A 12,572-nucleotide genomic window follows, 5' to 3' on the forward strand; every position below is an offset into this window, starting at 1 on the left:
ATGTGCAGTGAGTGTGTACATGTGGGAGTGAGCGAGTGTGCAATGAGTGTATATGAGAACAGTGTGTGTGCGTGTGAGTGCGTGCATACATGTGGGAGTGAGAAAGCACGTGCAGTGCGTGAGTGTGGGAGTGAGCCAGAGCTTGTGCATGTGTGATGGATGAGTGAATGTGTGTGTGTGTGTGTGTGTGCGCGCGCGCGCTGAGTTGGCTGGGATGTTTGGTGTCCATGTCTGTTTAGGCTGCTATAACAAAACACCAAGATGAGACATCTCATAAACAATAGACAGCACAAATCCATCATTTCTTGGGCTTGAGAAGCCCAAGGTCAAGGCGGACTCAGCATCTGGGCGTGTGTTGAGGGCCCTTCCTGGTCCTCAGCAGGTAGAAAGGGCTAATCCCACCCTTGAGGCTCCGCCTTCATGGCTGATGGCCTCCCAAAGGACCCAGCTCCAACACCCCTTCTTGCCCGGGCACTGAGATTTTAACTCGACCATCTGGGAGTGGGGCATGGGAGCATTCAGGTTTGCATCCAGTGATTCTTTCCGTCCCACGGGGTCTGTGTGCTCCACTTCACTTCTGACAACCCCCAAGTGGACGGTGGCTGAGGCCACAGGGCTGGCTGGGCGTGGGTGCCCCTGGGTGTACTATGTTCAGTCTGAGGACCCACAGAGGTGTGGGCCCAGCTCGGGCACCCTGCATACTCGCACTGTCTGTCGCCCCTTGCAGGTGTGCGCAGTGCCTGGAAGTCTGCGAGTGGCAAAGTCAGAGCCAGCCCCGACCTGCTGCTCGGGCGCTGGTGGGCTTTGAGGGTGCTGAGAGCTTGCATGCATTTGGGGACGGGACTCCAGCAGGAACCCTGGGCCTTTCCCTGTGCATCTTCCAGACACCAGGGGCTGCACAGGAGAGGCCGCAGGGCCGGCGGGAAGGGGCTTCTTTTCTGCTCTGAGCTCTCTGAGGACTCCAGGCCTCCAACCTGTGTGGGTGACCTGGGTGCCAGCTCCTGAGCCCACGTGAACACCTCTCTCTTCCCCAGGAGCCCGGGCCTGCCAAAGTGGCTGTCACCAGCAGCAGCAGCAGCAGCAGCATTCCCAGCGCAGAGAAAGTCCCCACCACCAAGTCCACACTGTGGCAGGAAGAAATGAGGGCCAAGGACCAGCCGGACGGGAGCAGCCTGAGTCCGGCTCAGAGCCCCAGCCAGAGTCAGCCTCCTGCTGCCAGCTCCCTGCGGGAGCCAGGGCTGGAAAGCAGAGAAGGTGAGCGGAGGCCGCTGGCCTGTGTGCCTGGCGCTGGAGCAGGCCTCCACCCCAGCAGACGGGAGCGGATGCTGGGGACTCAGTCGGGTCTGGCCTCTGGTGTTGGCCTTAGTCCCCGTCTGGAAGAGAGGAAGGCAGTGGCCAGGAGGGTCTAGGGCACTCTGCCTCAAGGTCGGTGTCGGAGGAGGCCTGTGCTTCCTCACGCTGTGTTTGCATTTGTAGGCATGTTAGGCACTGGCGCTCATTGCTCAGGTGGCCCGTGGCCTATGGGAGCAGTGGTCAGGGCAGGGTCCTCGCTGTCCTCTCTGCCCGCATTGTGCCCAGCCCCAGCTGGAGTGGGAAGAAAGGGCTGGGAGGAAGCAGCTGGTGTCACTCTGCCCCATGCTGCGGGACTGCCCTATGGGGTGGTGTTTCTATCTCTGCCTCCCTCGCCCCAGACCCTGGAGGCACAGACCATTTCTGTGAAAGACGAGTAGATGGTTGGGGCCGGCCCCGGTGGTTCCAGCTTTGCACGAGCTCTATGTGAGCTGTGGACAGAGGCATCTCCATCCTCCACAAGCAGCCTACAAGCCTCAGCGCCTTTCCTCTGTCTCACTTCCTTTGCCGCTCACATGCCAAAAATGTGCTTGGAGATGTGAGGTCTGGTTGGTTGTTGGTTACCTGCTTGGTGTTTGTTGGAAGCACTTGTTGGTGGGAAGCCCTCTGTCCTGGGCAGAAGTTTTGCTTTCCTGGCAGGGCGGCAGCCAGGCCGGGAGAGAGATGAGCCAAAAAAAAGTGGATGATCAGAGTATTCTGTTCCTGTCCCATGGTTCTAACTTGGCATGCACGTTGGGTGCTAGACTCAGAGAATAGACAGGTGGCCCCTGCTTGGATCCCATGTGGGCCATTTATTTATTGAATTGGATCCCATTGTGGGCCATTTATTTGTTGAATCTGCAAGAGTGACACAGAAAGGGGGCGAGACAGAGACAGGCAGAATCTTCCATCTGCTGGTTCACTTCTTAAGCGCCTACAATAGGCAGGACTGGGCCAGGCCAAAGCCAGGAGCCAAGAACTCCCATCTGGGTGTCCCGGGTGGATGGCAGGGGCGCAAGCACTTGAGCCCTCCCCCGCTGCCTCCCCAAGGTTGTTCACATGAAGCTGGATTGGAAGTGGAGGCAGGAGTTGATCCCAGGCCCTCGGATACAGGGTGTAGCCATCGAAGGCAGCAGCTTATCCTGCTGTGCCCCAGCCCCCCAGTCCCCCAGCCCCTGGGGTGGGCTTCTGCAGGAAACTGCTGCAGTGAGAGCTGGCAGCACCCTGACCGGTCCCCTCACCCTCCCTCTTCCAGAGGAGAGCGCCATGAGCAGCGACCGCATGGACTGTGGCCGCAAAGTTCGGGTGGAGAGCGGCTACTTCTCCCTGGAGAAGACCAAGCAGGACCTCAAGGCTGAGGAGCAGCAGCTTCCCCCGCCGCTCTCCCCGCCCAGCCCCAGCACCCCCACCAACAGGTATAGTTGCCCTGAGTCGCCCTCCCAGGAGCTCCGTCATCCCCCTCACCTCTCAGGTCCTGGAGCACCCAGCCGGATGGTCTGCAGCACCTCCCTCGGCTCCCTGCACACGGCCAGTCGGCCCTCTGCCCACACGGACTCTGCCCACCCTGGGGGGCAGGGGACAGAGAGACCGGGCAGTGCCTTTGCCTTTAAAGCCAGCAGGCAGTATGCCACCCTGGCCGACGTCCCCAAGGCCATCAGGATCAGCCACCGAGAAGCTTTCCAGGTGGAGAGAAGGCGGCTGGAGCGTAGGACTCGGGCCCGGAGCCCTGGCAGGGAAGAGGTGGCCCGTCTGTTTGGCAATGAGCGGAGGTAAGGAGGGGGCGGGAGGCAGAGCGCCACATCCATGTACACTCTCCTTACGTGTGTTCCCTCTTATGCACACACGTACACACACACATACACGTGTGCACACATGGTCTTGCACATCACCCTGGCACATGTGTACATGTGTGTATACCCTGGCCACACGTGTACATGTGTGCCCTCACACACGTCATACATACACGTGTACACTGCTACTACACTATGTACATATACACGCATGCACATTCTCTGTCTCACACCCACACACACACATTCTGTGTGTCCCTGAGCTCTCTTGAGGAGCACACTTTGTGCTCAGGGCACGGAGGAGCCTGGGCTGGGGGTCCCAGACTCTGGCCAGAGAACTCAGCTCCTGGCAGCCAGTTGCAGGATTTCAGAGCCAGGGACCTGTGGCTTTATCTGTGCCTCCTGGGACCAGATCTCTAGGCCCTGCCGGGCTCTCAGCTGCCTGGGCCGTGTGGGGTTAGATGGTTTCCTTCCTGTCTCAGGACCCATGATGACAGCCTCTGGCTCACCCATGGTGACACCTCTGGGAAGAGGTGTTAGGGTGTACCAGGACAGACAGCTGTGCAGGAGGGCAGGAGCGTCCACGGTTCCTCCCCAGACCCTCAGGGAGGCCCCCAAGGCAGCCAGTGGCACTGAGTGTGCCGCAGGCCTGCCTGAAATAAGGGGGCTGACCCGAGCCCCTGTGTCCTGGGGAGGCCGAGTTCAGATGGCCGGGCAGAACTGGACTGCTGTCTGAGAAGAGCAGGCCTGCTGCCGGCCCTGCCCACCTAGAACCAAGCAGAGCTTAAATTCTGAGACCTCTGAGCCCACACCTGGACAGGGCGGCGGGGGCTCCCACCTGCACCTGCCGGCGGGAGCTTTGCCTCAGCCACGACACACAGCGTATTTGCAGCTTTCTGGGAAGAAAATGTGGCTTTCGTTAGGTTTCCAGAAAAGTTGGCTGTGCAGAAAAGAGACTCAGAGCTGAGTTCCAGAAGTTCCCACAGTGTGCTCACTGCCCCAGCCTGGCTGGGTTCAGAGGTTGAGGTGGGCTGAGGTGGGCTCCTGTCCCGCAAAGCGCAGGTCAGAGGGGACGCTTTTGTCTCCTGTTCCTTTCTTAACTCACCATTGGCCGCCCACCTGCTTTACCACGTGTCCCAGCTGGGAAGGGCCTGAGGACCCCTGGGGCCACTCCTCTAGGGGCCGCTGAGCCGCTCCTGCCGGAGACCCTGGCCTGGCACGACCCCATGAGGGGTTTGCCTGCCAGTCGGGCAACCCTCTCGGTGAACAGCGTTGTGTCCCTTAGCAGGCTCTCTTGATGTGACTGGGGCTGGGGCCAGGTGTCGTCCTGAGCAGCCGAGGAGTAGATGCTTAGGGAAGTCTTGCTCAGGGTCATGGGGGCGGGCAGGCGGCCGGGGCTTTGCGCTGGCAGATGGTGGGCCGCGTCGAGGCCCTGAAGCAGGCTCAGCCGCGCCCAGGGGTACTGCCAGGCCACAGAATTAACGTCAGTGCATCCGCTTGGCCCAGCTGCCTTTCAGAGGGCTCTGTTTCAAACTCATGCGCATCTCGCAGCCAGGGACAGGTTCTGTTTCTGGGGCTTTGCCTCTGCATGCTCCTTGCCCCCTGGGGTGATGGGTTTTAGTTGGTCCTGTGGCACCCGCTCTGCTGCTCACCCTGGAACGTCGCTCTCTCTCTGGCCTGCTGACATCTGGCTGCTTTCTGATCCCAAGCGACCCACCCTGTGCTCAGTAGACTAGAGCAGAAGCTTCGTGAGGGCAGGAGAGGGTCCACAGCTGCCCGAATGGCGGCTCAAACGGGCCAGCCGGAAGCCAGGCCCCTGGGGATCCTCGTGGTGGTTTCCAGACGGCCACATCCCTCTGAGCAGTCCCTGTTCCAACCTGCTGAGCCCTGGACTGTGACACTGTGTGCTGTTCGGACTCCCAGAGCCCTTTGCGAGGGGTCTTGGATAGTGAGTCACCTGTGGCCACCAAGCATGAGGAAGCCATGGTCCCAGCTGAACTGCTGGTGACAGACAGCCAGGCTGGCCCTGTGGCCCTGACCCTCCTGCCTACCGTCAGTGCCTAAGGCAGTGCCCTGGGCACCTGAGCGTTGCAAGGGCAGGCGCCGGTGTGCTGTGCCGGCCAAGGGAGGCGTTTGCTGTCACACCTGTGGTGCTTCACAGGCACCTGTGGTGACTTCCTGCTCTCCCCAGTGACTTGTGACCCCGTAGGCCTCCCCTCTCCTCTCTGACTTCTGTCTGGAGCCGCGTGGCCCTGCAGCATGCAGTTGGCACGTGGTTTGGGCCCTGTGCACCACTTCGTGCTCAGCAGGGGCTTTGTAGGCCCCTGGGTCCGGCAGAGGGGTCCTCTTGCCAGAGTGGCCACACACAGGCCTGTCAGCAGGCCTAGGGTCTTACCCAGATCCCTCCTCCTCACCTGGACTCCCCAAGCGCCCCCTCCTTGCCTGGTGATATGGCAGCTTCCTCAGCTTCCTGCTCTCACGACGCCCCCTGGCACTGGAGGCTGGCCTGGCACAAGCTCCCTTCCTGCAGAAGTTGCTGTGTGTGGAAGCTAGGGTGTTAGGGGAGGGGGGCAGAGAGCCCAGGTGCCCTTGCGTTGCCTGCATAGGAGCAGCTCTCACGCTGGCCCGCCCCAAGAAAAGGCATGGCTGTCTCAGGGTTCTTCTTCCCCCAAGAGTCAGGTTGCAGTCTTCTGGGAGTGGGGCCCTTCCCTCCCTGCCCCCAGCCCTGGCCACCCACCCAGAACACAGTGCAGGGCCCCCCCCGCGAGGAGGGCTGCCCCTCTGAGTGCAGGTGCCACCCTCAAGCGCGCAGCCCGCCCGCCCCAGGGAGGCCGATCTGGCACGGCGGGGCGTCCGCCCCAGGTCTGTGCTTCTTGGGTCTGTGATGATTGGTTTACGTTGTTTGGTTTTCAGCAGCGGCCCCTTTCTACGACTCATTCTCCAGCCTTGTTTTCTTCCAGGTCTTGCCCTCTCCGCCCTCTGCTGTGCCGCCCGCTTCGCTCCCATCTCCGCTCCGGCAGTTCACCGCCTGACGAGGCCGCCAGCCTTTCCCACGAAATCAACCTGCTTGTTTTTGTTTTGATTTGGATTTTTGATTCCTTTCCACTGTTGGCAGAAGCACCGTTAATTCATGGGCCTCTTTCTCGCTGCATTGTGGGCGCCCTGGGGTGGGGGCTGCACCTGATCCGGGAGGGGGCCATGAGCGGGGCCCTCTGAGGTGGTGGTTGCCTTTCAATCATGTCTGTGGCTCAGGAGAGGCTGCTGGGTGCCGAGCTGTGTGAATGTCAAGGCAGTCCACACCACAGGGCCTGAGGGCCCCCTGCGTGGGGCAGAGGGCGGGGGTCAGCGCAGGCCCAGTGGGAGCTGCTCTCGGCCCCGCTGTGGAGGGAGCAGTGCTGTGTGACACGCAGCACACCCTCAGGGTGGCCCCTCAGGAGACCCAGCTGCTGGGGGCTTTGGAGGGACTTCCTCTCCCACCACAGCAGCCCGTGTCCTGTCTTGCAGGAGGTCCCAGGTAATTGAGAAATTCGAGGCCTTGGACATTGAGAAGGCAGAGCACATGGAGACCAATGCCTCAGCCATGCCCCCACCATCCAGCGACACTCGCCAGGGGCGCAGCGAGAAGAGGGCGTTCCCCAGGAAGCGGGTGAGTGCCAGGGCTCCGGGCCAGTAGGGGCAGGGGCCTGGAGGGCTGGCCCCGCCTCCAGGCAGCACAGGACCCTGCCCACCTCCCAGTCCCCAGCCCGACGCGGCGCCGGGCCACACGCATCCACTGGGCTTCTGGTCTCTGAGCCTCCTCTCGCAGGCAAAACCATCTTCTGCATCTCTCACCCGAAACTTCATCCGTCTCCTTGAGACACACTCTCGTGGTCTTAGACGCCAGCCATGCCTGCAGCCTTTGTTTGTGGCAGCCAGCAGTGAGGCTGAGCGCACCCCCGCCCCTGCCCCCGCCTTCTTTCTTTGGAGTGGTAGCTGCACCCCTCGTCCACTCGCCCACAAGGCCGTCTGCCCTTGCGTCCTGTCGTCTCCAGGCTGCCTGGTCTGAGCCCATCTTCCTTCCTGGCTTCTCTCTTGCTTGTGAGGTGCCTGGTACCTGCCTGCCATGGAGCTTAGGCTCATCTTTCTGTGACCCTGCACAGCTGGGGGGGTGGGGGCCAGAAGGTGCTGGGGACAGCGTGTCCAGAAGATAGATGGCCAGGGTGCTTGAGGACTGGAGTCCTGTCTTGCCACACTGCTCCCTCACTGGGGGCAAGGCCTCTTCTGCTCTTGGAGGGTGGAAGGCCCTGGCTCGCTTCACCCTGTGCCTGCCTGAGCCGTTCCAGGCTCTTCTGACTGGCGGCTGCTCTCTGCCACAGGATTTCACCAGCGAAGCCCCCACAGCTCCGCTCTCAGACGCCTCAGCCTCCCCCATGTCTCCACACCGAAGAGCCAAGTCACTGGACAGGCGGTCCACGGAGTCCCCCATGACGGTGAGCCGGGCGCCACCTTCTCTGCAGGCCTCCGCTGTCTGTCTCTGTCCCTGTGTCGGTGGGGACCCCGCCCGCTGACCCGCTGGCCGTTGGAGCAGACGGTTCCTTGCTTTTCTGGGCCTGGCAGAACCAAGGGCCGTGTAGCGTCCTGCGCTCTTCAAGGAGGTCCCGCGGAGGAGGCCGCCTGGCCCAGAGTCGGGGCCACGTGCGCACCCTCTCCTCTCCTGGTGTGGGCGCTCATCTTTGTGGTGCCTTGGCGCCTGGGAGCATGTCCTGCTCTCAGCGCCAGGTCTACCACCTGCCCAAATGGCCTGGGCACTTTGGCCGCCGCCTTGCCACTCTCCAGCGTCCCAGGGTGTGACCGGCTCACCACCTCTTGTCTCAGACACTTACGAGTTCCTTGAGTAGCTCGGCTGCGCGAAGCCGAGAAAGAAACCTGCAGGGTCCACCTGTGTGGGGTCCCCAGCACCCTCACCACCAGGTGGCCCAGGAGCTTTTACTATTCACGGATCCTTGAGTGAGGCAGGGCGAGCAGAGAACCCTCTGCTCTGGGGCTGGCGGTTCCTTGTTTCTTGGGGTTCCTTCCCTTCTGGTGGGAAGGGTGGTTGAACAGTGCAGTGTGAAGCCAGAGCCAAAGCCGGGCTGTGCGGAGGGGCTTCTCACTGCTCTTGTCGGCCTGGGCCAGGCCTGCGTGGCACCCACAGTGGTTCCCCGCCCAGCAGAGGCCTCGGACGCTGCGTGCTGGCTGTGGCTGCTTCTATTTTTTTTTTTTTTTTAAGATTTATATATTTAAAAATCAGAGTTACAGAGAGGCAGAGAGAGGTCTTCCATCCGCTGGTTCATTCCCCAATTGGCTGCAATGGCCAGAGCTGTGCCAATCTGAAGCCAGGAGCTTCTTCCAGGTCTCCCACATGAGTGCAGGGGCCCAAGAATTTGGGCCATCTTCCACTGCTTTCCCAGAGAGCTGGATGGGAAGAGAAGCAGCCAGGACTCGAACCGGTGCCCATATATATGGGATGCCGGCACTGCAGGCGGCAGCTTTACCTGCTACGCCACAGTGCCAGCCCCATGGCTGCTTCTCACCTGTCCTGGGTATACAGAAGGACCTGAAAGCCAGTTCCAGTCACAATGGCTGGGGATGCACAGAGAGCCTGGGGCCAGGGGAGGGAAGACAGCGTGCCTTCCTGGCCACACCCCGCCTGCGTGGATAGCAGTAGGGGAGCGCCGCACACGGGCAGCGCCGGCCCCTGCCTTCCTGCTGCGGTCCAGGTTCTTGGGGGGCGGGCGCTGGATCACCAGGTGACCAGTGGCCTGCGTGGCCTCTGCTGACAAGGCTTCTCTTTAGTCTCCTGTGGCTCCTGCAGCACCCTCTGGGTTCTCCTTGCAGCCGGCCCTGTGGCCATCACGCAGAAGCTCCATCTGGGTCTGCTCTCTGCCCCCACGCGGGCCACAGCAGGGCTCTGGCAGGGCGGCCGGGCAGCCCAGCTGCTGCTGCCCAGGCTGCCTCCTCTCCTGCCAGCCCACCATCTCCTTTCTCCAGGAGGTGTGTGCCTGAGCCACGCCCCTTCTTCCTGCTACCCACCACAAGCACACTCTCGCCCGGGACACCGGGGGCTTTCTCTGATCATTCTTGTTCTCTCCCTTTCCCAGCCCGACCTGCTGAACTTCAAGAAAGGCTGGCTGACCAAGCAGTACGAGGATGGCCAGGTGAGCGTGGGGCTGCTGGGGCCTCATCCCAGGGAGCCTGTCGGCCCTCTCCCTGGGACCCCAGCTGCTCACAGCCCCCATTTCCAGAGCTGGGAGGTGCTCCAGAGCCACGCCCCCAGTGGCCTGTGGGGGTGTCAGCGACTGGCGTGGAGACATCCTCCAACACGATCCCCACTGGAGGTCCTCCAGCTGCCGCCACCCCCCACAGGGAATGGCTCTGCTCTGAGGCTGGCTGGCGTCTGCTATGAGGCAGCCAAGCGGGCGGTGGCTCCAGGCCGCAGGACGCCTTGTCTAAGAGACTGGCTCTGCTGCAGTGGCGTTGGGAGGCCCTGGGACGAGCCAGGCTCGGGCAGGAGGAGCCCCTGACCGCTGCCCCTGTCAGGCCCACCTGGCCCAGTGCTGTGGATGGGGAGAGTGAGCAGGAGCCCGCATGCCTGGCCTGTTAGGTTCCCCTTTTTGCTTTCTGAGCCACTGTGCCAAAATGTCATTTTTTTCTCTCCTCCGTATCAAATGCCCTTGGCCTTGCCTGAAGACTCAAGTGCCCCTGCTTGCTACCCAGTGAAGACTTGGGACTCTGGCTGGTTAGTCTGTTCCTGCTGGCTGCAGGGGCACGTGGCCGTGGCTGTGGCTCGCGGGCCACCACCTGTGGAGGGAGCTGCCACTTTCACAGCCAGCTGTGTGTTCTGATGGGGCCAGCCTACCGTCTGCAGCCTCTGACCCTGAGCTGGAGGCCTGCAGAGCACTGATCACTCCACTGTGGCACAGAGCGCCCTCGCCAAGGCCCACCCCTCCCTCTGTGCTGCCTCCTCACAGGAGGAGCCGCTGCTTAGCAAGCCCCCTCACCCCCAGGTGGTGAGCGCATGGCTGCCTGCGGCCCAAACAGAGCCCTGCGTGTGCCGTCCACCCTCTGCTTGACCCGTGCTCGGCTGGGCCCAGGCCTCGGCTGGGCTCACCTGCAGCACCAGTTGCTGTGTAGGATTGAACCTGGATCCTGCTTTCCTTTCAGTGGAAGAAACACTGGTTTGTCCTTGCTGACCAGAGCCTGAGATACTACAGGGATTCCGTGGCCGAGGAGGTGAGTGCCTGGCTTCCCGCAGTGGCAGGGACGGCTGTGGCTGTCCAAGCAGCGTCCAGGAGCCAGAGGCTTCCTGTGTAAGCTGCTTTCTGCAGGGTGTGTGTCCCCTCCTGTTCTGGGAGAATGGTGAGCACCGGCTTCCTGCCTGTGGTGTCGGGCTCCCCCAAGGCCATGCCCAGGCCTCTGAGTGCGGTGCTTTCCAGCAGTGTGGTTTCCTTTGTTCTTTGAAAAACATCAGACTTGAGCTCAGGATGAGATGTGGTGAGTCACGCTGTCGGAACAGTGGAAGGGAGGCGACAGGGGAGTCCATGGTCAAAGACCAACCAGGGGCGGCTCCCTTTTCTGCTTCTACACACAATAATCTTTGAAAAACAGCCTGGCAACTCTACAGTTACCTTTCCCCCGGAACTCCTTCTTAGGAACCCTTTCAGTATACCCCCTCTAGGCAAGCATCTCCTTCCTGAGTCAGTCGCCCCACACGTTTGTAATCACACATCAGGAAGAAGTTCACCAGTCACAGGGTGTACACACACACAGTAGACATGCTGTACATGCATAGGGTGTACACATCCATGGTAGACATGCTGTACATACACAGGGTGTACACACACACAGTAGTTACACACTGCACACAGGGTGTACACACACACACACAGTAGGCATGCTGTACATGCATAGGGTGTACACACACACAGTAGTTACACACTGCACACAGGGTGTACACACACACAGTAGGCATGCTGTACATGCATAGGGTGTACACATACACAGTAGTTACACACTGTACACAGGGTGTACACATCCATGGTAGACATGCTGTACATACACAGGGTGTACACACACACAGTAGACATGCTGTACATGCATAGGGTGTACACACAGTAGTTACACACTGTACACAGGGCGTATACACACACAGTAAACAGTGTATACAAGGTGTACACATACACAGTATACATGCTGTATACACATAGGGCATATACATAGACAGGATATATATATATACACACAGCATATACACACTATACAAAGTGTATACACACAGACACACTATACAGTGTGTACACACAGTAGACATGCTGTACGTACATATGGTGTCCATACACACAGTAGTGCTGTACACAGGGTGTACACATCCATGGTAAACATGCTGTTCACACACAGGGTGTACACGTACACAGTATATACACCCACAGTGTATATACACATAATATGCACACTGCACATGTGGTGTGTACACACAGTATATGCATGCATGATATACACACTGCATACCCACAGGGTGTACACACATGCAGTATACACAGTTTACATGTGGTGTACACACTGTGCATGCAAACGAGTGAAGACCTGGAACTGGGCTTTATGGACAGGAGGGGAAGATGCTCGGGAAGACAGGTGTAGTACAGCGTGGGTGCCTGTAATCCCAGGAGAAGAGAACACACGTGTTTGGTTGTGTGTGCCTAGAGCAGCCATCCAGAATGTGACCTTGGACCCTGGAGGTCCCTGGGATTCTTCCAGGGGAGGTGATGGCCAAAGCCGTGTTTGTAGTCTGCAGATGCTGTTGGCTTTTCCCCTTGTGCTGGCGTCTGCGCTGCTGGTGTCGTGGGGTGGCTGCGGCCAGGTTCTCTTCTCTGTCACGAGAGGGAGATGAAGGAGCAGCGGCCCAGCAGGGCTGCAGGCAGCAGGCTCAGGGCTGTCCCTCAGTGCCACCTGCAGCATAGGGGGCGGTGTCTGGGGCGGGGCTTAGTTGGATGTTGAAAGCGGGTGGGGTTTGGAGAGAGCAGGGCTTGGGTACCATCTCCTTACCCTTTTCTCTGGAACTCTCAGAAGCATCTTGGCATCGCGTGAGAGGTGGCAGTGGGAGAGTCAGCTGTGGTAATTCCATTATGACGTGTTGACCTGACAGTCACTGTGGGGACAGCCTGTGGCCACACTGGTTAGCTGGTGGCATTTGTTAATCAGCGAAGCTGTGAAAGTTACAGTTTTCCACTACACAGAAGGAGGGGGCTGGAGCAGGGAGCAGGAAGGGGTCCGTGGTCCACAGAACGAGTGTTGGGCAGGATTGCCGAAGAGGTGCCGGCACGCCCCAGCTCTCATGTTGCTGCCCACCTCGATGGCACAGAAGCAGCAGCAGGTAAAACCGCTAGTACCTCAGCATGGTCCAGGCTGCAGCAGCAGAAGGCGTGCACTCCTGCACGT

At 60.1% G+C, this 12,572-nt stretch overlaps 1 protein-coding gene across 6 annotated transcripts in view; it reads left to right on the forward strand.

Moving 5' to 3' along the window:
• The window catches only part of MPRIP (myosin phosphatase Rho interacting protein), a 114,490-nt gene that overhangs the window by 76,876 nt on the left and 25,042 nt on the right, over positions 1–12,572 (forward strand). For 3 of the 6 annotated variants that reach the window (XM_062216611.1, XM_062216610.1, XM_062216612.1), the window contains exons 6-11: positions 1,035–1,254; positions 2,585–3,098; positions 6,624–6,765; positions 7,475–7,588; positions 9,239–9,295; positions 10,302–10,370. In XM_062216611.1, the coding sequence (XP_062072595.1) occupies positions 1,035–1,254; positions 2,585–3,098; positions 6,624–6,765; positions 7,475–7,588; positions 9,239–9,295; positions 10,302–10,370 (1,116 nt within the window). The remainder of the gene's footprint in view (positions 1–1,034; positions 1,255–2,584; positions 3,099–6,623; positions 6,766–7,474; positions 7,589–9,238; positions 9,296–10,301; positions 10,371–12,572) is intronic. The other 3 variants (XM_062216613.1, XM_062216615.1, XM_062216614.1) reach the window with 1 other exon arrangement.

Source organism: Lepus europaeus, chromosome 18, assembly GCF_033115175.1.
Source record: "Lepus europaeus isolate LE1 chromosome 18, mLepTim1.pri, whole genome shotgun sequence".
NCBI lineage: Eukaryota > Metazoa > Chordata > Mammalia > Lagomorpha > Leporidae > Lepus > Lepus europaeus.